Source organism: Podarcis muralis, chromosome 18 (assembly GCF_964188315.1).
Source record: "Podarcis muralis chromosome 18, rPodMur119.hap1.1, whole genome shotgun sequence".
Classification (NCBI taxonomy): domain Eukaryota; kingdom Metazoa; phylum Chordata; class Lepidosauria; order Squamata; family Lacertidae; genus Podarcis; species Podarcis muralis.
The window spans coordinates 1,117,499-1,141,749 of record NC_135672.1 but is presented as its reverse complement, the minus strand read 5'-3'; the positions used below and the strand labels follow the sequence as shown (position 1 = coordinate 1,141,749).

General features: G+C 51.9%; 1 protein-coding gene across 2 annotated transcripts; it reads left to right on the top strand.

Annotated features, from left to right (window-relative positions):
- Positions 1 to 424: 424 nt before the first annotated feature.
- JAK3 (Janus kinase 3) lies at positions 425 to 24,216 on the top strand. Of its 2 annotated transcripts, none has more exons than XM_077921744.1 (25): positions 425 to 572; positions 2,336 to 2,587; positions 2,859 to 2,982; positions 3,239 to 3,350; positions 3,533 to 3,678; positions 4,419 to 4,710; positions 5,333 to 5,455; positions 6,153 to 6,310; positions 7,612 to 7,723; positions 8,848 to 9,034; positions 9,183 to 9,307; positions 9,670 to 9,834; positions 11,265 to 11,349; positions 12,437 to 12,570; positions 12,994 to 13,132; positions 13,628 to 13,779; positions 14,700 to 14,850; positions 15,650 to 15,774; positions 17,635 to 17,824; positions 18,563 to 18,687; positions 19,975 to 20,147; positions 21,400 to 21,517; positions 22,385 to 22,495; positions 23,576 to 23,695; positions 23,877 to 24,216. In XM_077921744.1, the coding sequence occupies exons 2-24, from the start codon at positions 2,383 to 2,385 to the stop codon at positions 23,690 to 23,692; spliced, it is 3,369 nt and encodes a 1,122-aa protein (XP_077777870.1). In that variant the 5' UTR covers positions 425 to 572; positions 2,336 to 2,382; the 3' UTR covers positions 23,693 to 23,695; positions 23,877 to 24,216. The 2 variants fall into 2 exon arrangements, with proteins under 2 accessions (XP_077777870.1, XP_077777872.1); XM_077921746.1 differs by having other exon boundaries at positions 430 to 572; positions 2,272 to 2,587.
- The last annotated feature ends 35 nt before the right edge of the window (positions 24,217 to 24,251 follow it).

Below are 24,251 nucleotides of genomic sequence, written 5' to 3'. Positions count from 1 at the left end.
GGCTCAGCGGTTTAGACGACAGGGCCACCCGTGTCCCTGTCTTCATTATACACCTTTAGGCGCCAGGCAAAACTGTTCCGTTTTAACCAGGCCTTTGGTTGATCTGATTGACATCCTCTGCCCTGTTTAAAATGTGGCTCTTTTGGGGGGGGGGGGGGTTACTGGGTTGTTTTTATTTTGATTTTTATATATTGTGATTTTTATGTTGATCTTTTCTGTGAACCGCCCTGAGACCTCTGGGCAGTATATAATTCAATAGATAAATCAATAATAACAGTCTGCTCCTCCCCTCGCCCTTCCCTGCCTCGACTGTGGTCCTCAGCATCTTCTCCGGCAGCAGCGGCAGGAAATGGCTCACAGGCCTCTGAAATTCTCTGAAAACAGGAAATGGGGTCAGGTGCTTTTCGACGTACCAGCAAATCTCATCTCCGCAACCAGACGAGGTTGGGAGGTTGGCCTGAGCCATCTCTGAGCTCCCTCGAAGGAAGCTCAGCACCCAGCCGGGCGCCCAGCGCTGGCCCCGGACTCTCCTGGGGTCCTGGAAGGACTTTCCTATGAGAACTCCCAGAAAGGTAAGAGGAAGAGACACCAACCAAAGAGAGGCGGCTTATGAAATGAATGGATTGTGCTGAAATGGGGAAACTGGCTGCAAAACAAATGGAAAACCACAGAATGGTAGAGTTGGAAGGGACCCCGAGGGTCATCTAGCCCAACCCCCTGCAATGCAGGAATTGCAGCCAGATCCTGGGAACTGCAGTTTCTACAGGGTGCTGAGAGTTGCCAGGAGACCCCATTCCTCCTCACAGAGCTAGAAGAGTGGCTGAGCAGCTAACACCACTCCCAGCGCCCTGAACAAACCACACGCCCCAGGATTCTCTAAAGGATCTTCCCTCCAGTCCTAAAGGATCTTCACTGGCTCCCAGTACATTTCTGAGCTCAATTCAAAGTGTTGGTGCTGGCCCTAAATAGACTTGGCCCTGGATCCCTGAAGGAGCGTCTCCACCCCCATCGTCCAGCCCGGACACTCAGGTCCAGCTCCGAGGGTCTTCTGGCAGTTCCCTCCCTGCAAGAAGTGAGGTTGCAGGGAACCAGGCAGAGGGCCTTCTCGGTGGTGGCACCCGCCCTGTGGAACGCCCTTCTAGTAGATGTCAAAGAGAAAAACAACTACCAGACTTTTAGAAGACATCTGAAGGCAGCCCCACATAGGGAAGTTTTTAATGTTCGATGTCTTACTGTGTTTTTATTATGTCAGAAGCCACCCAGAGTGGCTGGAGCAACCCATTCAGATGGGTGGGGTATAAGTAATACATTTATTATTAATATTAATATTTTTATTTTATTATTTTGAGGCGCTCCTTTGTGTGCCCCCTCCATGAGAGAGTGGCAACCCCAGAAGGAGCCTTTCCTACAGCGTCTCCCCCTTGTGGAATGCGCTCCCCAGGGAAGCTCGCTTGGCACCAGTCAAAAATATTGTTCTGCATTCAGGCCTTGGGATCATCAACATTCTGTGTTTGTGGGCCGGGGCGGGTAGCAGTTTGCTTTTGTTTTATTATGTGATCTATGTTCTCATTTTGCGATTTTATGAACCACTCTGTGATCTTCGGATGCCTGGTGGTATTCAAATTTAATAACAAACAAGGATAACCGGGTTCCCTTTCTCAGTATATTTTGCCGTTCTTCCAAGTCAAGGTATCTGCTCCCAGTCTTAGCCCTTGGACAAAGCAGCAGAGATTTTATTTTTTTATTTCATTAATATTCACTTATGTACTGCTTAATGACAGAAAGGGCTTGTAAGTGATTTACAATGATAAAATAAAATAAAATCACAAATGTTGACATATAAATATCCTGAGCTAAAATACACAACAGAACAATCCTATTAGAAGGCCAAGATAAATCCATAGTTTAAAAAATGCAGGGAATGCCCCGCCCCATAAAAACCGCACAGGAGGTAAAACGTGAGACACTTCTCAAGAGAGGAAGGGAATGAATGCCTGGGGGGTGTTATGCTGCCCATTCCTTATTACAATTGAGTAAAATCTTAGGGAGACTGTTGGTTCTTGCCTGGCCGCATCATTCCACGCTGGGATCCTGACGAAGACATTGCATGTATTTGAAAAGATGGCATTAATGACTGAAGTTCTTCCGTTTCCCCAAATTAAGAGCTTGAAAGTGATTTTGAATAAATCGACTGCAAAAGTTTTGGGTTTTATTGTACTATCCTCCTCAGTGGGTCGTGCAAACTTCTGCTCTGAATCATGCTTTCCATAGGGATGAGTTTATGGGAGCCGAATAAAGTTTGGTGAAACACTGATTTCACTTCCCCTCTGCACAGGACCTGAGCTTGAATTGTGACTGAGAGCTGGGGGGGGGGGGTCAGCAATGCCTCCCGTCAAGGAAGAAGAAACCCCCTTGATCAGCAACAGAAGCAGCAACCTCTCCTTCTCCAAGACAGACGGCCTCCAGGTATATCTCTACCACCAGCTGAACGCGGCACAATCGGCCTCGGATTCAGCTGGCACCCTAAACTTCCCCTTAGGGGAGTACACGGCGGAGGAGCTCTGCATCGCAGCGGCCAAAGCGTGCGGTGAGTGTGAACACTTCTCAGCTGGAGCGCCACTTTCCGCCAGCTCTGGTGGGTGTCTCATTCCAAAACGCAGAGAGAGTCTCTCAGCCATCAGGAGACTATCTCCTAAGCAGCCCTTTTATTATTAATTTTTTAACTTATTAGATTCCAAGTGAGCAACAGTAATATTACTCTCCCACTTTGGACATTTCCACATGCACCAGTATCGAAATCTGCGGGAAAACAGATTCGGAAACCCAGCCTTGCTAACACCTGCCTTCTTCTTTGCCAGGAATCCTCCCCGTCTGCCATTCCCTCTTTGCGCTGGCCAGAGAGGACCTCTCAGGGTGGTACGCGCCCAGTCATGTCTTCACCGTGGACGAGTTCTTCAGCCAAGTGCTCCTCTACCGCATCAGGTAGGGCACAGCGGACGAAACTCAGCTATGACCCACCAGCGCTGGTGCCCTCCTGATGTTTCGGACTACAACTCCCATCAACCCATATGGCCATATTGAACTACAACTCCCATCAGCCACCAACAAACATGGTTGTGTTGAACTACAACTCCCAACAGCCCCCAACCAATATGGTCGCCTGGAACTACAACTCCCATCAGCCCTGGTGAAACACCTTCCCAACCTCCCCACAAAAGAGTCTTGTTTCCTCATGCAGGTTTTTCTTCCCCAACTGGTTTGGGTCCCAGAAATCGTTCCGCTGTGGGCTGGCCAGCGACCAAGTCAGTCCGGTGCTGGATTACCCAACCATAGACTACCTCTTTGCCCAGGTGAGTACAACTCCTCCTCCGAGATTCGGGGCGGGAGCAACAACTTGTAGGGTCTGGAGATGACAAATTTGCAGCAACCCCTTTCCCCAAAGGCAAGGCAACTGGGAGTCCTGGGAAAGGGGCATGGAATTTATGGGGACCCTGGGAGCGTTTCTTTCCCATGGACCCCTTGCTCCTCACAGTCCCGCAGCGATTTCCTCAGCGGCCGGGAGGAGATACCCCTGAGCATGGAGAACCAGGAGACCTGCCTGGGCCTCGCTGTGCTGGACATGTTGCAGATCTCCAAGGAGAGGAAGCGGAGCCTGGAGGAGACCTTCCAAAGCATCAGGTAAGGAGGAGAGGAAGTTCTCCCAGCAAGCAGGTCAGGGGAGGAGGGATCCATAGAAAGCGGAGGACTCTTTGGCCCGTTGTGGGGAAGCTGCCTCCCTCTGAGCCAGACCATGAGAGCCGTGGAGTCGTAGGGTCATCTAGTCCAACCCCGGCAAAGCCAAGCTCTGCTGAAAGACCTCCATGAAGGTCCACCACCTCCTGAGGGCGACCCTTCCCCTGCTGAGCAGCTCTTAATGTCGGAAAGTTCTTCTTGATGTTGAGCTGGAATCTCCTTGGAACTTGAACCCATTGATTCAGGTCCTTCCCGCCAGAGTAGATATTTGAAGATGGCTCTCCTCTCAGTCTCCTCTTTCCCAGGCTAAACATCCCCAGTCCCTTCAACCGTTCCTCATCAGGCTTCGTTTCTAGGCCCTTGATCATCTTGGTCGCTCTCCTCTGCACACCTTCCCACTTGTCAATCCCCTTCTTAAACTGAGGTGCCCAGAACGGTACTCCAGGTGTGGCCTGACCAAGGCAGCAGAGAGTAATATGACTCCATAGGATCTGGACACTAGACTTCGAGAAAGACGAACCCCTGGAGCTGAAGCTGTGGCTTTGGGTGTGTGCTGCAAGAGCTGAGCTGCCCGTTAAGCTGAGCTGTGCAAGAGCTCAGCTGCCCACCCAGCTCCTTCAGCCGTTCCTGGAGCATCTCCTCCGGTCTGCGCACGTGCAGCTGCCCCTCTCGTCTTTCCGTTGCAGCTACAAGTTGTGCCTCCCAGAGCAGATGCGGCTCCAGCTCCAGGCGCAGAACTTTGTCACCCGGAAGCGGATCCGGCGCCAGTTTGGGCAGTCGCTGCACAAGGTCAGCAGCCTGCAGACCGAAGTCCGCTTCCTCAAGCTGAAGTACCTCATGGAGCTGAAGGGTCTGCTGGGGGCCACCACTGAAGAGACCTTCCAGGCCTGGGTCCCTGCGCAGGCAGCAACAGGATCTGCCTGGACCATCCACGTCTCCAGCGAAAAGGGGATCTTGACAAGTCACAGCGGCGCCAAGGTGAGGTCAGGCTGCATTGGGCACCCTCAGAGGCCATCTAGTCTGACCCCAGACTCCGAACAGGGTTCTCACAGCAACACCTTTCAAGACCCTGCCCCAACCCCCTTCCTAGGGCCTCCAGCGCTAGGCGCACTCTACCTCCCAGTCCAATCCAAGGCAATAACTCCACTGACTGCACACAGATTTCCCACACTTGCTGCCGGGCAAAGGGAGGCCCAGCTTGTAGCCTGTATGGCATAGTGGTTAGAGCGCTGCACTAGGACCCGGGAGAGCAGGGTTCAAATTCCTACTCAGTCATCCGGGGGACCTCTGGCCATTTGCTGGCTATCGGCCCTCCCTACCTCGCAGGGGCATCATGGGGGCTCAATGAGGACTAGGCTCCCCCCCCAACTCATTCAGTCCCCACATCAGCCCTGCGAGGTGGGATAAGACCAGCCCTCAAACAAGCTTCAGGGATGAGTTGGGGGATTCAAACCCTGGGCTGCCCCAGATTGTAGTCCAGTGCTCTAACCACTACACCATACTGCCTCTCATGTGCAGAGCCCACCTGTCTCCTCAAGGTGAGCGTAACCAGATACATCTCTCCTTTTTGGCGCATGTGCCCCCCCTTGCAATCCTTCAGGGAACCCACCTGTTCTGCGACTTCCCCGAAATCGCCGACATCACCATCAAGCAACCCGTCCGCGATGGCCAACCTGCGAAGAGCCGCCTGGTCAGCGTGACGAAGACAGACAGCCGGGTGCTGGTAGGTGAACCACCATGTTGCTTTTACTCATCATGGAATTAGAATCGTGACATTGGAAGGGACCCCCAAAGGTCATCCAGCCAACCCCCTGCACCATGTTCATCGTGGGCTCATTTGTGACAGAGAGGGGTAAGCTTCCCTAGCATGTAGAAGGTCCTGGCATCTCTGGATAGGAGCGGGAATACTGCTGCCAGTCAGTGCAGACAATATTGAATTAGATGAACTCTGTACAAGGAAGCTTCATTCAGCCTTATATTCATATCATGAGGACTGCAATCTGGCTTCCTTGTTAAGGGAAGGACCATCGCTGAATGCCAGAGCACTCGCTTGGCATGCAGAAGGTTCGCCATTCCTTATTCCTAACTTATTCCTCCAAAAACATATTTTTATGTCCCCTCCCCTCATTTGCAAAAAATACATTTATTCCACAAAATGGTAACCCCATACTGTCTGGTGTCAACAGACAGAGAATTCCCAAGGCTCACGCTGCCGTTCTACCCCTGGCCAGTGCCTTTTGGAATGGCTTGCGTAGCCAAAGAAATGGCAAAATCGCAAATTTTATCCTGAAAAATCCAGCTGTGTGGCATTTCAGGAAGCACGAAAAATCCATCTTGGAAATGCCAACGTGACTGAACTTTCCTCTTGTCTGTCCATCCACTGAAGGGTGGCCATGGTGGTTTTGCCTCTTTTCGCGCAGGAGATGGAGTTTGGCAGCCTGGCAGATGCCTTGTCGTTTGTCTCCCTGGTTGACGGATACTTCCGCCTGACAGTCGATGCTCAACACTATTTCTGCAGGGAGGTCGCCCCCAAGAGGCTTCTAGAAGACCTGGAAAACCAGTGCCACGGACCCATCACGTGAGCCACAGACAAGCCCCAGAGTGGGGGGTGGTCATAGGGTCATAGAATTGAACCCCCAGCAATGCAGGAACCTTTCACCCAAGGTGGGGCTGGAACCCACGGCCCTGAGAGGAGGAGCTTTGTGCTGTAGCAACTGAGCCAGCCCAGCTTAGGCGGAAGAGATTCCAAGCCCCACTAGCAGGTGGGACTCTGCACCAACAGAAGGAGGCAGGGCTGGGCTGGCGATGTCTTCAGATCGTCTCTGAGCCGCAGCCTGCAAACCGCATGACGCTCTTCCTTCCTCTAAGGGCAACGTGAAAAAGCCTGTGGGCCTCGCCCGGAATTATAAAGTCTTCCGAAAGGCACCTCAAGACTCGGGGCCAAAATTGGGCAGGATCTGCTTTCGAATTAACTAGCAGGGCTATTGATAGAATTGTAGAATGGTAGGAGTGGGAAGGGGTCCCCACGGTCATCTAGTCCAACCCCCTGCCCTGCCTTCTGAAACACCCTCTCCAGGCAATTTGTTGCACTCATCATTTTATTTCTACGCTGCCTTTCTGCAGTTCAAACTGTGCTCAAGGCGCCTTACGAAATTGAAGTTATTCCTTCTTAAATTTGCTGGCCGCTCCTTCTTGCCCAGGGCGATCCAAAGCAAACCCCACATACAGACATTAAAACCAAGGAGGGGGGGAATGCATTTTAAAAATCCCTCCCACGTCTCAAAAGCCACAGATAGTTAAAGGTTTTTACTCATGAGAATGTCGGAAGAGCCTGCAGGATCAGGCCACTTGCACCCTATTGCCCCAGTGGACAAATGCCCCACACAACCTCGGGATCCAGGAAGTCTGCTTCTGGGCCTAGAAGCTCCCTAAGAACCCCAGAAGAGCTTTACTTTTAGAGTTGGAAGGGACCCTGAAGATCCGCTAGTCCAGCCTCCTGCAGTCCAGAAAGAGACAGCTGTCCCTTTTGGGGATTAACCCTGCAGTCCTGGCTCTCACCAAGGGAGACCAGCATCCTCTTCTCACAGGGAGCAACCCTGCGCTCCCAAGGGAATCCTGCCCCAAAAGGAAACCTTTTATTGGGGGAGGGCATTGCACCCGAGTGCGGCTCTGCATTTGCCGCCTTGAAAAGGAAACACACACTCAATAAATGAATAGATAAAAACCATGAATTTTGTGTCAAATGTGGGGAGGAGGTTTCGCTGCCCGGCTTTCAAACGGGCGAACCAACGGAACTTCCTGCCACTAGATCCCAGCTTCAAATGATGCAGATTATCTATTTATTTTTAATTTATGCCTACGTCGAATTTTGAATTGCAGGTCAGAATTCGCCCAAAACAGACTGAAAGCGTCTCAGAACGAAGGCGTAGCGCATGTCCTTCGACGAAGCCCAGAAGATTTTGACAGTTACCTGCTCACCATCTGCATCAAGGTGGGAGCCCCCCTTGCTTAGCCTGGTCCCACAGGTGAGGTTTGGGGTGCAAATATTGTTTGGCCCTTAGCGGCACCCATAGAGGAGGCAAGGAGGATGACGAATGAGGAAGTGGGAGAGATGGGGGGGGGGTGGAGAGCCACTTGGGACACCATTAGCCAAGAGGCTCGGTTCTAGAGCCGCTCTGTAAAGTTCAAAATAAAAAAGGACTGGAGGAAACTTTTCCTTGTCTTTATACTTTCCTGGGCAACCAGCTGGGAGCCGCTGGCAACACCCTAACACGTCCACACATTACACTGACCTGCATGTGCAAGCTGCCTTTACACATCCATTTGTGTGAATTCAGGCATGCCAGTTGAGACATACAGGTTAGAATCGTAGAATTGTGGCATTGGAAGGGCCCCAAGGGTCATCTAGTCCAACCCGCTGCAAGGCAGGTAGGAATCTTTCGCCCAATGTGGAGCTCGAACCCACAACTCTGAGATTAAGAATCTCATGTCGTGTGCACTGACCGTATACTACTTGAGCATTACTTGCGCATAGCCATACGAGTGTGCACAGCTCCAACTGTGTGCACTTGTTGGATATAACATGAGACCACCCCATGAGAGCAAAGGGAAGGGCACTCTGCATATGCTCCATTGCCCCCACTCTGCTCTGTCCTGAATGCACAACTCCAGAATGGAGTCTGGGTCTGCTTCAGAGTACCCACTGAAATACGAGGGTTATCTGCCCCCCTGCCCCCTCCTCAAAGGACAGGTCCCTTCCTCGTATTTTACAGGATTCTGCCTCCAGTCTGAATAATTGGAGGCAGAATCCGAAAACTTTGGGAAGTCAACAGATGCATACTTTCTAAAAGCCTGCATCATTTGGAGCTTGGATCTAGTGGCAGAGAGTTCTGCTGGTTCACCCATCTGAAAGCTGAGTGACTTGGGTCACTTGCCATCACTTGCCATTGAAACTCATTCCAAAAAGTGACCCAAAGCAACAGAAAACATTGCAAACCCTTTTGCAACTTCCATTGTACACTAATTTTGGAAGCAATTGCCGTTTTTACAAAAACCTTCTCCCCGCCCCGCCCTGCCCCACTGCCTGGGGTCACCCCGCTTCCCCAAACCCCACAGACGGACATCGGCAAGGACTTCAAAAGCCTCTTGATCCAGAAGGGCAGCGATGGCACCTTCTCCACTGCTGGGGTGGCCAAGAAATTCTGCAGCCTCCGGGAGATGCTGGGTGTCTGCCAGCGCTTTAGCCTCCAGGCCGACGGGGCCGCCATCCAGCTGGGCCCACAGCGCCCCCCACAGCCCAGAGGTAGGCCCTGCAAAGGAAAATCATGGCATTGTGCTGCCAGCAGCCCCACAGATCCCATCCTTGGGGATCCTGCCCTCTTCCATCCTGCCCTGGGGTGCCCCAAATCTTCCTGGTCCCATAAACTCCTTCTGCCTCTGTTTCTCTGTAGAAAAATCCAACCTCTTGATCATCCGGGGCGGCACCTGCCACCAGCTGCCCAGCTCACCATCTGCCTCACGGAGGGCCGTCAACCAGATGATGTTCCCGAAAATCCAGGCAGAGAATCTGGTGCAGGTAAGAGGGAGAAAGATAGACTTACGTGACGTGTGTCTAAAACACATAAATCTGCCTGCACAAAAAATTAATAATCCTGGGAACTTCAAAGTTGGGAGGAACCCCAGGGGTCATCCATCCCAACCCCCTGCAATGCAGGAACACACAGGCGGCTCAAGAATCTCTGGCAGGGGGCCAACCAACCTCAAACCTCTATTTTTTCGGGCTGGCAGGAACCTGTCTGCCTGCTTTGGGATGGATCATTTCTCCCTCCATTAAGTCACAAGCGCAGTCAAGGATAAGCTTTTCCTGGTCAGTTGGCAGCCCCCAGCGGCCCTCTTTCTGCACCCTGGCAGTGCCCAATCTTCTTTCCCCCTTGGCAGTGTGAGAATCTGGGGCAAGGGACCTTCACCAGGATCTACCGGGGCTTCAAGCGAGATCCCAAGGAAAGCAGAGAGGAGGAGGAAGAGGAAGAAGACGACTCGAGGAGTCGCCAGGTGGAAGTGGCCATGAAAGTCTTGGACGTGGCCCACTGCAGCTGGGCTGAGGTGAGGCCCAGGGGGCGGAAGGGGGGAGTCCGGGAAATCGGGACGGGGAGAAGCTGAGCCAGACGGACGAAGCTGCAGCATCAGGGCCTTGGCTCCATCTAGTTCAGGATTCTCTGCACTGGCCGGCAGCAGCAGGGCATCCGGCAGGACTCTATCCCAGATGCCAGTGCGAAATATCAAAGGGAGAGGGGAACTGAGGTTTCTTGGGAGGTCATATCCTGCACCTTCCATACGTCTGTCCAGAAGGGCAGAACAACTCCCAAACAAATGTGTTAAATCTGTAGCAATTCCGTCGCATCTCCAACAATTCACTTTTCTCTTTTGGGGGGTAAAACACTTTTACTGAAAGTTCTTTTGTTTTAACATATTAAACACTGAAACAATCCTTACAATTGTGCAGGGGGGAAAAAAGGGAAAAGGAATAGAGGAAGTGTAACTGAAAAGACCCTTTATCCCAATTAGATCATGCATCTCTCGTCATTTATCTGCACATAGAAAGGCAGGCTCCCGTATTTTCTCTACCTCTCTTCCCAATCTCCCATCCTGAGAATACCTTCTTGCAGGTACCTCCCACCTCTACCTGTGCGAGTCCTCCTTAATTCAAAATAAAGGAATCTTAATTAAAAAATACAAAAATTAGTACCCCAGGGTCATCTAGTCTGACCCCCTGCAAGGCGGGAATCACAGCTGGAGAATCCCTGCCAGGTGGCCACCCAACCTCTGCTTAAAACCCTCCAAGGAAGGAGAGCCAAGGGCACCCCAAGGGTCATCTAGCTCAACCCCCTGCAATGCAGCAATCTCAACTAAATTATCCATGATGGGTAGCCATCTCAGGCTGGCCCTGGGGCCTTCTGCATGCACAGCAGCTGCTCTGTCCCGGAGCCGCCCTCTGTTCTGCTCTCCTCACCAGCAGAGCCACTCTGGCAAATCACATTCAGTTGGGAGAGGGTGTCATTTCGCAAGCGTCCACCAGGTGGCGCTGCCGCTGCGGGAAAAACCCTCCAGGTGCGCAAGGATCACAGAGAGGCGCCCAGGGAAGGAGGATATTATTATTATTATTATTATTATTATTATTATTATTATTAATACCCCGCCCATCTGGCTGAGTTTCCCCAGCCACTCTGGGCTGAATGATGGGGATGGAGGCGCTCTTTCAGATGGTCGAGGCCATTTAGGGCTTTCAAGGTCAACACCAACACTTTGAATTGTGCTCGGAAACGTCCTGGGAGCCAGTGCAGGTCTTTCAAGACCGGTGTTATGTGGTCTCGGCGGCCGCCCCCAGTCCCCAGTCTGGCTGCCGCATTCCGGATTAATTGCTGTTTCCGGGTCACCTTCCAAGGCAGCCCCACGGAGAGCGCATTGCAGTAGTCCAAGCGGGAGATAACCAGAGCAGCGTCTGGTTTTGAGCGCGGTTGCTCTCTTCTCCGCAGCCCTTCCTCGAAGCGGCCAGCATGCTGGGCCAACTCTCGCACAAGCACCTGGTCCTGCTCCATGGAGTCTGCGTGGGAGAAGAAAGTGAGTCTCCTGCCCCCCCCCCGACCCCATATCCCCCCCCCCCAAGCCTGCACACGGGACTCCTCAACTTGCTTTGCTCGTCTGTATGTGCGCTCCAGTCTGTGTCACCAACCTCCACTTTCCCCCAAAGGTACAAAAGCTATGCAATTGGGGGGGGGGGGTTGATTTGCATGCAGGGTGGAAAGAATTAAGGGGGGGGGGAGGCTAGGATGGGCCTAGAGAGAGCCTGGCGCCTGGATCAGGCCCGGGGGGGGGCATCTAGCCCAGCCTCCTCACAGCAGTAAAATGCCCCATAGAACCTAGGAATGGAGATAGACTGCCTCTGGCCCTGGAGGTTCCATAAGAGCCTAAGAAGAGACTGCTGGATGAGGCCAGCAGAGGCCCCCCTAGGGAGCCAGGAGCCGACTGGGGCCCCCGCAAAGGGAAGGAGCCCACAAGGAGGACCTGAGCAAAACTCTCCTCGCTTGGGAGCCCAGGAGCTGGTGCGTAGAAGTCGCAAGGGACCACGAGGGGCCATGGAGAGCCCGTTTGTCATGCTAGCCTGTGGTCACCCCTCGATCTTTGGGAGGGGGAGAGGGAGTCAGCCTTCCCAGGCAGGCACCCTCAAGGTGATTTCTGCTACAACTCCCATCATCAGAACATTCGGAGAGCATTCACCCAGCTGGTCAGCACGGACTGGCAGCCGCTCTCAGGGGCTTTGGGGCAGGAGACATTCCCAAGGGGACTGAAGCTGGGACCTTCTTCCATGATCCTCAGCCATTCCTTTAAAAATAAAGGTTCTAGTCCTCATGGGTTGTAAGAAGGGTGCTGGAGTAAGGAAGCAGCCTTTTGCAAACTCAGGCACCTCAGGTGCAGTATAGTCCATACTGACTGACCGACGCTGGGACCTCCTGCATACAGAGCAGGTGCTCTACCCACTAGGCTACAATGTCCCTCCATAAACCAGGAGACCTCTAATGGGAGTTGTAGCATCCAAAGGGTGCCTAGCTTGGGGAGGCGGCTGGGGAATGGTTTGGGAAGCAGAGAGGGAAGGAGGTGGTGCTTAGGACGCGGGACGGTCTGATCTGGCCGCTTTCCTTCCCGACAGGTGTCATGGTGCAGGAGTACGTCAGGTGCGGTGCGTTAGACAGCTACCTGCGCAGGAACCAGGCGAGTGGCAAAGTGACAGCCACCTGGAAGCTGCACGTCGCCAGGCAACTGGCTTATGCCCTCAACTTCCTGGTAGGTCCCTCGGTAGAGGAGAGGTGGCTCAGTGAGTAGAGAACAGGGCTCTGAATCTCGGGGTTGTGGGTTCAAATCCCACGTCGGGCGGAAGATTCCTGCCTTGCAGGGGGTTGGGCTAGATGTTCCCTGGGGTACCTCTCAACTCTACAAGTCTAGGATTCTAGGATTTTAGCCTGCCAGTCAGAGCCTAGGGTCCCTTTGGCGGACCAAACAGGGCTTTCCCCCTCCTGTGTCATTAAGAAGGCAGCAGTGGAGCACTCTGTTGGTCAGAGTGTGGCAACGCATGACGCCAGGGTTGCAGGTTCAAATGGTCAGAGTGGGCGCTGAAAAGAGGTGCTTTGAAGATGTCACGAGGCAGGGAGTTCCACCGTTTGGGTGGTGGCTGTGGGCACATCCTTGCTTTTTCTCTCCCTGCCACAGGAGGACAAGGCCATGGTGCACGGGAATGTCTCTGCCAAAAAGGTCCTGCTGGCGAGGGAGGGGGACGCAGCCAGCGGGTGCCTCCCCTTTATCAAACTCAGCGACCCCGGAGTCAGCGCCGCCGTCCTCCCCAAAGACTGTGAGTGGCTGAGTCTCCTTCCTCCTGTCCGTCCTTCTCCCACTGCGCTCACAGGAGACGTTTGGACTCCCAAAAGAATGGGGGGAGCTGTCTCCTTGGCCCCCTAACCCCGCCCCTACTGGGCGCACCCCTGCCCTAGAAAAAACATTACTCTGATTTAAAAACACATTTATTCCAAATAATATTTAAACACTTTATTTACTTCTCTCACAAGGTTTGCTTTTGCTTTAGTTTTGGTTTTACTTTTAATTAAATAATAATAATTTTAAGATGCTGCTGGACTGCAGGGGAACCTCAAGGCTGTTGTAGAAAAAAGACGAAAGGAAATTTATGGCAATTTCAAACATGTAGAAAGTTTAAACTGCACTAGACTGTAGGCTGAAACAAATGCCCGTTTCTGCTTGCCAAGGCTGACCAAGCACTTGCATGCGAGGAGACACCCCGAGATCTCTGAGGATCCTGCTCATTTCTCTCTTTCTCTGTCTCCCATCCCAGTGCTGATCGACCGGATCCCGTGGGTGGCACCCGAATGCCTGGAGGATCCCAAGAACCTGGCGCCCGAGTCGGACAAGTGGGGCTTCGGCGCCACCTTGTGGGAGATCTTCAATGGCGGGATCATGCCCCTGAGGCTGATGGAACCCGAAAGGGTAAATTCTCCGGGTGACACCCCCGACTTTTGGGGTTCGGGAGGGGGGTCTACACCAGCGGACACCCTTTGCAAAGCCTCTGCAGTGTTAGAAACTCAGATATATAATCTTAATTGCCAAGTGGCACCTTAAACCGAGGTTGTAGTCACCACAATGTAGTAGTAGTAGTAGTAGTAGTAGTAGTAGTAGTAGTAGTACCACATTATATTTATATAATATCTCAAAGCGGTTTTCAAAACATTAAAACACCAAGTAAAACAATCCAGAATAAAACAAATTTAAGGAAAATATTTCAGGTTCTTCTCTAAGTGACATTTGGCTTTCCTCAGTCTCCAATCCAGCGTCCAGAGATCTCCACATGGTTGCAATTGATTATATACATTGCAGGGGGTTGAACTAAATGACCCGTGGGACCCCCTTCCAATTCTATGGTAAATCGCTTCAGGGTTCAGCAAACCAACCAATATTTTGGCTCCTGCAGGAGGCGTTGAATATGTCGTCTTTTCGCCCTGCTCTGCAGCTCAGCTCTTGCAAAGCTCAGCCTAATGGGCAGCTGAGCTCTTTCAAAGCTCAGTCTAATGGGCAGCTGAGCTCTTGCAAAGCTCAGCCTAATGGGCAGCTGAGCTCTTGCAAAGCTCATCCCAAGCAACCATTCTGGCTCAAAGGGGTCCATCTTCCTCGCCACAGTAAGGAAGAAGGAATAGCACGGCAGCAGCAGATTTCGCTGAATAAAATAGTTGTGCTTCCTGCAGTAATTTATACCCCACCCACCTGGCTGGATTTCCCCGATCACTCTGGGCAGCTCCCAACAGACTAGTAAAAACACGATAAAACACCAAACATAAAAATGTGGGGGAGGGTAGGACTAGATGACCCTTGGGGTCCCCCCCAGCTCTGTGAACTCCTCTTTCTTTTTGCAGAAGCTCAAGTTCTACCAGGACCGGCAGCAGCTCCCCGCTCTCAAATGGGCAGAGCTGGCCAACCTGGTGGCTCCCTGCCTGGATTACGACCCACGGAGGCGCCCCGCTTTCCGCAGCATCCTTCGCGACCTCAACGAGATCATCACTTCCGGTGAGTCCCAGCGGCTGAGAAGCGCTGTGCAAGGCGCAAAAGTATGAGATGTTTGGTAATAAAGTAAAAGCAGAATTTACTTACCGTCGTCTGGGTCTCAAAGCGGGAGTTGCAGCAGCAAAATGGAGTCGGGTCCAGAGCTGCAATCTCAGTTACAAAAGTACAGAATCTAAGTTCAAAAATGGCGTCTGTGTGGTCAACTTGGAAGCGCGGCAACGACAGAGAGAGATGGCCAGGCAGGAAGGAAGGATACATGCACTGCAGCTTCCTGCCAAGGCAGACAAAGGAAGTGATCTCACAGAGCTGTCTCTCTAGCAATTTTGACTCTGTGAGCCTAGGCTCATTTAGCAAAACATGACTTGTTGGTTTGGCGGCAAGTACAGTCATACCTCATGTTACGTCCGCTTCATGTTACGTCCTTTCAGGTTACGTCCTGCGGCGACCCAGAAGTACTGGAAAGGGTTACTTCCGGGTTTCACCACTCGCGCATGCGCAGAAGCGCAAAATGACATCATGCGCAGAAGCGGTGAATTGCAACCCGCACATGCGCAGATGCGCCGCTGTGGGTTGCGCTCTTTTATGTTGTGAACAGGCCTCCAGAACGGATCCCATTCGCAACCAGAGGTAGCGCTGTAGTGATGTACCAAGCTGCCTTTGGCCCCCTGTATCACCCACACTGACTGGCAGCAGCAGCAGCAGCTCCTTGCTGCCTCCTGCCCCACCTGGAGCTGCTGCCGGGGGTTGAGGCCAAGCAGGTGTCCTCCGCGGAGCAGTGGTCCTCAGCTTCTCCTTCCCCCAGATTACGAGCTCCTTTCGGACCTCCCGACCAGCAACGCCCCCGGAGGCTGCCTGGATGTCTCGCTGTGGCAGGATCCCACCCTCTTTGAGGAGCGCCACCTGAAATACATCTCCGTGCTTGGCAAGGTAGGCGGGGTCTGCAGTGCAGTGGCCTTTGGAGAGGACCAGGGGTTGAATCCCAAAATCGTTGAGTTGGAAGGGAGCCCCCCAAAGATCATCTAGCCCAACCCCCTGAAACGCAGGAATCCATCCTATTTGAAACTACACCAGACCCCTAATTAGCTGTGCAAATGGGTGAGCAGTTTCATTGCTGCATGAATGGATTTGGGCAAAGACTCCGGGGGGAATGGATTTGTGAGTGAGTTGGAAGGGGACCCCCAGCGGTCATCCAGCCCAACTGTTGTAAACAAAAAATGCCCTTTTCCCTTATGGTGTATCCAAGAGCCCATATAGAGTCCTTACGCAGGTTCCCTATTGGTAGGAGAAAACAACAGAGGCCAAGCAGAGAATATTGAGAAGCAAAGCAGCTCGTAAGCCTGATCTTTATTGATCTGTTGCAACAGGGTCCTCACTCACCACACGAAGGAGGGAGGAGGAACCCCGAAAAATGGTGTACAAGGCCTTATAAAGACTTTTGAAATTGCCACCCTGTAGATCAAGACCACCCCCAGAAACATCATACATACATCACAGAAAAGGCGGTCTAAAACAGAAATTTGAATGTTGTTTATCTCCTGTCTGGCAGGTTACCTATTAATGCTCACTTGATTGGATACCCTGGGGAGCCTGGCCAGTCTTTTGTAATGATAAATACTTAGTTCCTGAGCCAGGTCACAGGCTCACCCTATTCATACACAGACATGCCCTTAAGACAGGATTTGTGAAGGAAAAGACAATGGGGAGGCTTTTCCATTTTCCTTTGATCTTGCAGAGAAAACATTTGGTCAGTTTGGGAATAAAAAATGGTTCCAGGTTGGTCTTCTTGTGCTGATCTATGTTCGTGCTTGGTTAGTACACTTATGAACATTGAACATATATCTAAGACCTCAAAATTCCTATCACACAACCCACTGCAGTGCAGGAATCGCAGCATCAGTTTGGGGAGAATTGCGTGTCAGAGAAGTGTATTGATTCATTCCTTTTAATGAAGAGCATTTGCACCCCAAAATGGCTCCCAAAGAGGCTAACATCCAATCCCAGTTAAGGCGAGGCAGTCCCTGCCACCGAGAAACCGCACTGCAGGCAAGGAAAAAGGGACGGGGAGGGAAGAGGGGGTGAATGAAACTCCAGTCTCAGGCAGCGTGATGGGAGCCTCTAAAACTAGGCATGGCCTGGAGACAGTGCCAGAGAAAAGTTTTTCTCCCTCTCTCACAAGACTGGAACTCGTGCACATCCAACACAGCTGAATGTCAGAAGATTGTCACTGGTTTGAAGTGATTTGGACACGGCTGGAATTGGGGGTGTTATCTACAAACTCCATATTTGATGTATCGGTTCCTTGGTTTGTGGGGCGCTGCAAAGCTAGCAGTATATCTGAAGCAGCGTCTCCACCCCCATCTTTCTGCCCGGACACTGAGGTCCAGCGCCGAGGGCCTTCTGGCAGTTCCCTCCCTGCGAGAAGCCAGGTTACAGGGAACCAGGCAGAGGGCCTTCTCGGTAGTAGCCCCCGCCCTTTCGAACGCCCTTCTAGTAGATGTCAAAGAGAAAAACAACTACCAGACTTTTAGAAGACATCTGAAGGCAGCCCTCTTTAGGGAAGCTTTTAATGCTTGATGCATTACGGTATTTTAATATTTTGTTGGAAACCGCCCAGAGTGGATTGGGAAGCCCAGCCAGATGGGCGGGGTATAAATAAATTATGATGATGATGATGATGATGATTAATGCAAAACCACTGCAAAACTTTTGGAGGGGATCACAAATTTGGGGGTTCGGAGTTGGTTCTCCAGTTCTCGTGTCCTTAAATCTGCGCATTGCTGTGGGCAGGGCCATTTTGGGAGCGTGGAGCTGTGCCGGTACGACCCGCTGGGCGACAGCACCGGGGAGCTGGTGGCCGTCAAGCGGCTGCAGCAAAGCACATCGGAGCACCGGGCCGACTTTGAGCGGGAGATCGCCATCCTGCGCTCGCTGCATCACGACTTCGTGGTCGCCTACCGGGGCGTCTGCTGCAACCGAGGTGACCCCGAGGGGGGGGGTTGGGAGGGAGAGGGACAGCCGATTGCATGGGGAAGGTTCAGGAGAGGGCGATGCAGAGACTGCCCTGCGAGGAAGTTGGCAGCGCTTGGGGCTTTTGAGTTTGGAGGGAAGGTGAGGGAGAGATGGCATGGTCACGGAGGTATAATAGAATCCTAGAACTGGAAGGGACCCCTGAGGGTCATCCAGTCTGTCCCCCTGCAATGCATGAATCTTTTGCCCAACACAGGGCCGAGTCCCATGACCCTGAGATTAAGAGTCTCATACTCTACCAACTGAGCTGTCATGAAATCATAGAATAAATCACAGACTTGTAAACTTGGGAGGGACCCCAAGAGTCATCTAGTCCAGCCCCTGCAATGCAAGAATCTTTTGCCCAACGTGGAACTCGAACTCACAGCCCTGAGATTAAGCCCCATGTTGGGCAAAAGGTTCCTGAATTGCAGGGGGCTGGACTAGATTTCAGACTCTCCCATTCTGTGATTCTGTGATTAAGGGTCTTGTGCTCTCCTGGCTGAGCTATCATGAAATCATAGAAGCCAGGACCCTGACATGCAGAGTCTCCGCCCACTGAGCCACAAGGCTTTATCAAATGATGCCTGGCCTGCCTCTCGCAACCCGGGGTCCTGTCTATTCCCCCCTTTTCTTTCAAGGCCACAACTGACATTGTTTGTCTCCCCCCAAATTAGCACAAACCTTTTGTGTCTCCGCCCAACTTCAGGCCGAAATTCTCTCCGGCTGGTCATGGAGTACCTGCCCAACGGGTGCCTGCGGAACTACCTGCAGAAGAACAGAGAGAGGCTGGACCTCAGGAAACTCCTCCTCTACGCTTGGCAGGTCTGCAAGGTGAGGCCTCCTCTGCAATGTCACCTTTGAGGCCTTTGAGATAACAGCCTCGTTCCCTGTTAATTCTGCTGCTTTGGATGCAAACGGCTTTCTTCATCAATGTGGTTTTTCAAGCTGTTTCATTTGATGTTTTAATGTAGGTTAGAGATTTTGTTCTTAAAATTATAAAGCGGTAGAGAGAGGTGAAATGAATACTAATACTACAATAGTAGTAGTATTAACCTGTAGCCTTCCAAACGTTAAAAAACAATAATCCTGGAGTGGGAAGGGGGCCATAGAGCTCATCTATCCTAACCCCACTGCTCAACCACAACATCCCTGGCAGGGGGGCTGTCCAAACCACCAGCGGAAGAGCCTCCCCTCCCCCTCCTGACAGCGCTCCTTCCACCACTGCCTTGCCAGGGGTTGGACTAGATGACCCTCAGGGTCCCCTCCAACTCCACAATTCTCTGAATGACTCTTGATCTCGAGGAGCTTCACAAAATGAAATCCACTCGCTGGACATTTCTGCCTTCTGGCCTCTGAAGCCAAATTCATATTTATTTATTGTCTTTTGTAGAATCGTAGAGTTGAAGGGACCCCCAAGGGTCATCCAGCCCAACCCCCTGCAATGCAGGAACCGCAGCTAAAGCATGACGGAAATGCAGAGTTGGAAGGGAAATGGAGGCTCATCTAGCCCCCCCCCCAGCCCCCCACCACCACAATGCACCTTTTTCTCCAAGGAGCAAGCCTGGTTCTCCTCCCCCTCCTCATTTCCCCCCTGCGACAACCCTGTGAGGCGGGTCAGGCTGTGAGGCGTGGCGACTGGCTCCCAAGGTGAGCTTGTGGCTGAGTGAGGATTTCAACCCAGGTCTCTCCCAGGTCCAAGTTCAGTACAGTCCTACCTCGGGTTACAGGCACTTCGGGTTGCACAATTTCGGGTTGCGCACCACGCCGTACCCCGAAGTACCGGAACAGGTTACTTCCAGGTTTTGGTGCATGTGCAAAAGCACCAAATCGCGACCCACATGTGCGCAGACTGCGGGTTGCGAATGCTGCAGGTTGCGAACGTGCTTCCTGCACAGATCACATTCGCAACCCGAGCATCCACTGTACTATATAACCGCTGCACCAGACTTATAGACAAATTTTAAAAATATGTGCACACGCACCGTCCTCTAAGCAGTTGGCAGAAATATCCCTTTTGCCAAAGGAAGATGGTCCTCATTCACCGCAGAGAGGTTTGGGTGAGTGGGATGAATCCTGGGGAGCAGGGCCGAATCCTGACCCTCACCTTTGTCCCTGCAGGGCATGGATTACCTGGGTTCTCAGCGCTATATCCACCGGGATTTGGCCACCCGGAATATCCTCGTGGAGAACGAGAACCACGTCAAGATCGGAGACTTCGGCTTGGCCAAGATCCTCCCGCAGGACAAGGAGTATTACGTTGTGCGGGAGCCGGGCCAAAGCCCCATCTTCTGGTACGGAGGGGCGGGAGATCAATGGGCCGGCGTGTTTCATTCTCCTCCCAACTGGCCAGAGATGTGTTGCAGAGTTGGAAGGGACCTCGAGGGTCATCCAGACCAACCTCCTGCAATGCAGGAATCGCAGCAAAGTCATGTCCATTCTTTTCAATGGGTCCACCCTGAATCACTGGCGGAGGAAGAGGCGGGCAGGGGGAGCGCACCGCCCCCGGCAGCGCGATCCCAGTGGGGTGCCATCGTGGCTACACCCCCCGCACTGGGCGCCACGCCCCAGGACACGCCCCCGCCCCGCCCCCACCTGCTCTCTGCCCCCCAGTGCTGGAGCATGAAGCTCTGCCACTGCCCTGAATAGGTCTTGGTCGGAGGAAATGGGTCCCCAGACGTCCCCTATGGCAATGCCACGTAGGGCTGGGAATGCCCCTCATCGGAAAACCCTGGAGAGCCACTACTGCCAGTCAGTGTAGATGTCAGGAGTGAGGCACAGATTGTGCCAAGCCAGTTGGAGTGAACTGGTTTTTTAGCAAGAACAGGCTCTGCATGGGTGTTGAGGCCTAAGGAGCAGAGAGCCTCATCTCTGGTCGGTCTTGCCCCATGAAATCAGTTGTCGAGTCCAAAAGTTCCCAACTCCCCACAGCCATCTAAATCCACCCCCCACCTCTGCTCCAGAGTTTTCCCCAAGCAGTTGGAGACTAAGCCAACCTCTGCTCCACCCTTTTCATGCCTCTCCTGGTTCTGGGAGACCAGTGGGCAGGGGAGCTGGTCGCAGCAGGAGGGGGAGACAGCCGTGACTCTTCCAGCCAGACTCCTCCCTGCCTCTTGGCCTCCTTCCTCTCCTGCTTCAGCTTCTGCCTCCGAGTCTGGACTTCTCTCTGCCACAGACTCTCCCTGCTCACTAATCCTTGTTGCCACTTCCCTGGCTTCTCCCTCTGACCCCTGATTGTCACCCCCCCTCACTCTGTGCCTTCTTTCCCTGGGGGTTCGCTTGGGGGTTCCTCAGCCAGTTCCTCTCACCATTCCTCTACAAACTGCCTACATCTCCTCCTCTCACAGGTATTTCCCCAGCGATCTGAGGCTGTGCCTGAGGGCAGCCAATCTCTTCTCTGCCCTCTTCATGCCTCTCCTAATTCTGGGAGACCAACGATCTGCCTCAGTCCAAGGCAGCTTCCTGGGTGTAGATGAGTCCCTTGTCTATAATCAGGAGGACCAGCATCTAAGGCCCATGAACGGGTGTCTCCCCTTGTTTCCCCAGGTACGCACCAGAATCACTGTCCGACAACGTCTTCTCCCAGGAGTCGGACGTCTGGAGTTTTGGGGTTGTCCTTTATGAGCTTTTCACCTACGGGAGCAAAAGCTGCAGCCCCTCAGAGGTGAGAGAGAGAGAGAGAGTGTTTGTGTGTGCAACCCTTTAAGAACTCAAAAAGCGGTTGCTGGATTGGGCCAGTGGCTCACCCAGCCCAGTCTCCCGTCCTCACAATGGCCAAATACATCTAAGAACCTGGCAATCCAGACAGACTGCACCTGGTCCTGGAGGCTCCACCAGAATGTTCCAGATCATCGTTTTATCATATGTGGTGGACAAGCCAATTGTTCCAGGGAAATGGGGGTGGGGGTGGGTTTAAAGGTCTTTTGTAAAAAGACTGGAACCTTTCTTTTAAGTCCCCGGAGATTTTATTTTTATTTTTTTTAATCTGTTTCTTCATGCAACAAAACTGACGGGATATGCAGAAACGGCAAGTTTAACTAGTAAAATAAGAGATCAGGAAAATATTTGCAGGTTATTTGAAGAAACTTTGCAAGCAAATTGAAGGCTAGCAGGATTAGAGTAAATTCATCAGCATACAATTAAGTTGTGAGATAATGAGAAAGAATTAATATGGAGTAATTAGAATATGCAGCAGCTGAGCATAACTAGAATGAACCATGGAAAGGGGCAAGGAAAGCCCATATATATATATATATATATATATATATATATATATATATATTTACACACACACACACACACACAGTATATATATTCCGGATCAGGCCAAAGAGGGTGCGTCCAGCCCGTTCCTGCCAAATCCTCTTTTGTGGCGACCATCTCTGCCTCCTGTGGCAATGAGTTCCATAGTTTAACGGAGAAGGGCTTTCTTTTAGCTGCCCTGAATCTCCCACTACTTCTAGATGTAGCATAACATGCCCCACGTGACCCTGGCCTTGTCCTCTGCCTTCTCCCACACCCTCCCACCTAGGAGTTTCTCCGAATGTTGGGGCACAGTAAACCCCCCATGATCGTTTGCCAACTCTTGGAGCTCCTGAAGCAGAGCCAGAGGCTCCCGTCACCCGCCAACTGCCCGGCTGAGGTGAGTCCACAAGCAGAGGGGAATGGATCCGTTCTTGTGCCTGAGGTTTGAGGAGGGGTTGGTCTAGATGTCCTCATGGGGGTCCCTTCTTCAAGCCTGTGCCTGTGGTATTTAGACCAAGCAGGGGCAGGCACTGAGTCCTTCAGTCTCCTTGAGTTAAGGGCTCTAAGTGAGGTCTCCCCTCCCCAAGAAGCATGGGAACCATAGTTTACCCCCAACAGAGCTACAATTCCCAGCACCCTTAAACTGAAATGTACAGAATGGACCCAGCCGTGGTGACCTTCCTCTTCAGAAACTCAGCTCAGGTCTGCTCAGAGACATCGCTAATGCCTTGGAGATTGGGGCACGTGTAAAGCTAGAGATCACTGAGAGGCAGCATGGCAGAGTGGTTAGAATGCTGGACTGGGGCCTGGAAGAGGCCGGGTTCAAATCCCCCCAATGTCGCCATGAAGTTCGCCAGGTGTGGCCTCGGGAGCCAGTCGCCGCCTTCTCTCAGCCTGGTCTACCTTGCAGGGTCATTGTGAGAATCAGGATGGGGAGAAAGAGTAAAAGGCAAACAATTTAGACAATCTGAAGGGAAATCAGAGCAAGACACTGATGGAGTATGCAGAATTAGCAAGTTCAGCTAGTAGAGTTCAGCCCCCAAGGAGAATTGGAGATGTTAAAATTGGAAAAATTAAATTTAAAAAAAATTGAAAACACGTTAATATGCTAGCAGGTTTGGAGTAAGTTCTGCAGCAAAAGTTACTTTGAGAATAAAGTTGAGAAAAGAAGGTATAGAATAATTATAATATGCAGCAACAAAAGATAACCATGAGAACATCACGGAAGGGTGGGAGGGAAGTCAATTTCTTAAGTGAATGTATATTGTAAAGTGTTTGATAAATTGTATTTTATTTGTGGGAAATTTATAAATCTTTTTTAAAAGAATGTGGGGACAGAGAACCATGGACACATCATTGATAATGCAATTAATAGATAAATAAAGGATTTATGGAGGGGGGAGGAAAGCCAAACGTTGGCACAGAGTGGAATCGCACCCGGATCTGACCTCCGTCCTCCTCTCCCTCTTCCTTGGAGGTTTATGCTCTGATGCAGTCCTGCTGGTCCTTCTCCCCGGCCCAGAGGCCTCCGTTCTGCAAGCTGGCGCCCCAAATTGAAGCCCTGAGAAGCAGCCACTGCAAAGTGCGGGGCTAGCAGGTGAGGAAGACGGCCGGGAAACTGAATCTCTTAAAATCCAATTTCTGATGCGCAAGCAAAACCTCACGCCTAAAAGCCAAATGAAACTAAGGAGACCCTCCCCTTCTTCCGAGGGGCCGGCAGCGCTTGCCCCTGGAGTTCTTCCCCATGTTGAGTCGGGATCTCTCTTGTTTGAACCCAGGGATCCTGTGTCCCAGGACTGGCTGCAGCAGAGCTGCTGACCTTCTCTTCTGCGGAGCCTGGACCTCGAACCCAGGACTTCATTCCACCCCGCTTCCCATGCTGGGCGCTTTGGGGGTGGCAAAAAGGGGGGCTTTCCTCCGCCTCTCCCTCTCGTTGCTAAAGGATCTTTTTCTTTCCTTCTTTATGGTCGCACAAATTAATAAAATTCTTTAAAAGTTAAAAACAAACCCAAGCCTGCTGCATTTCTCTTTCCTCATCCTCTCCAGGACCGGAGAGCAGGCAGAACTGAACAGCTGTGAGATTTTGTTGCAAAGAATAAATGAAAAAAATTGAGGACAGACGCTGTTATTTCTTCAGTTGAAATGGAGACAGA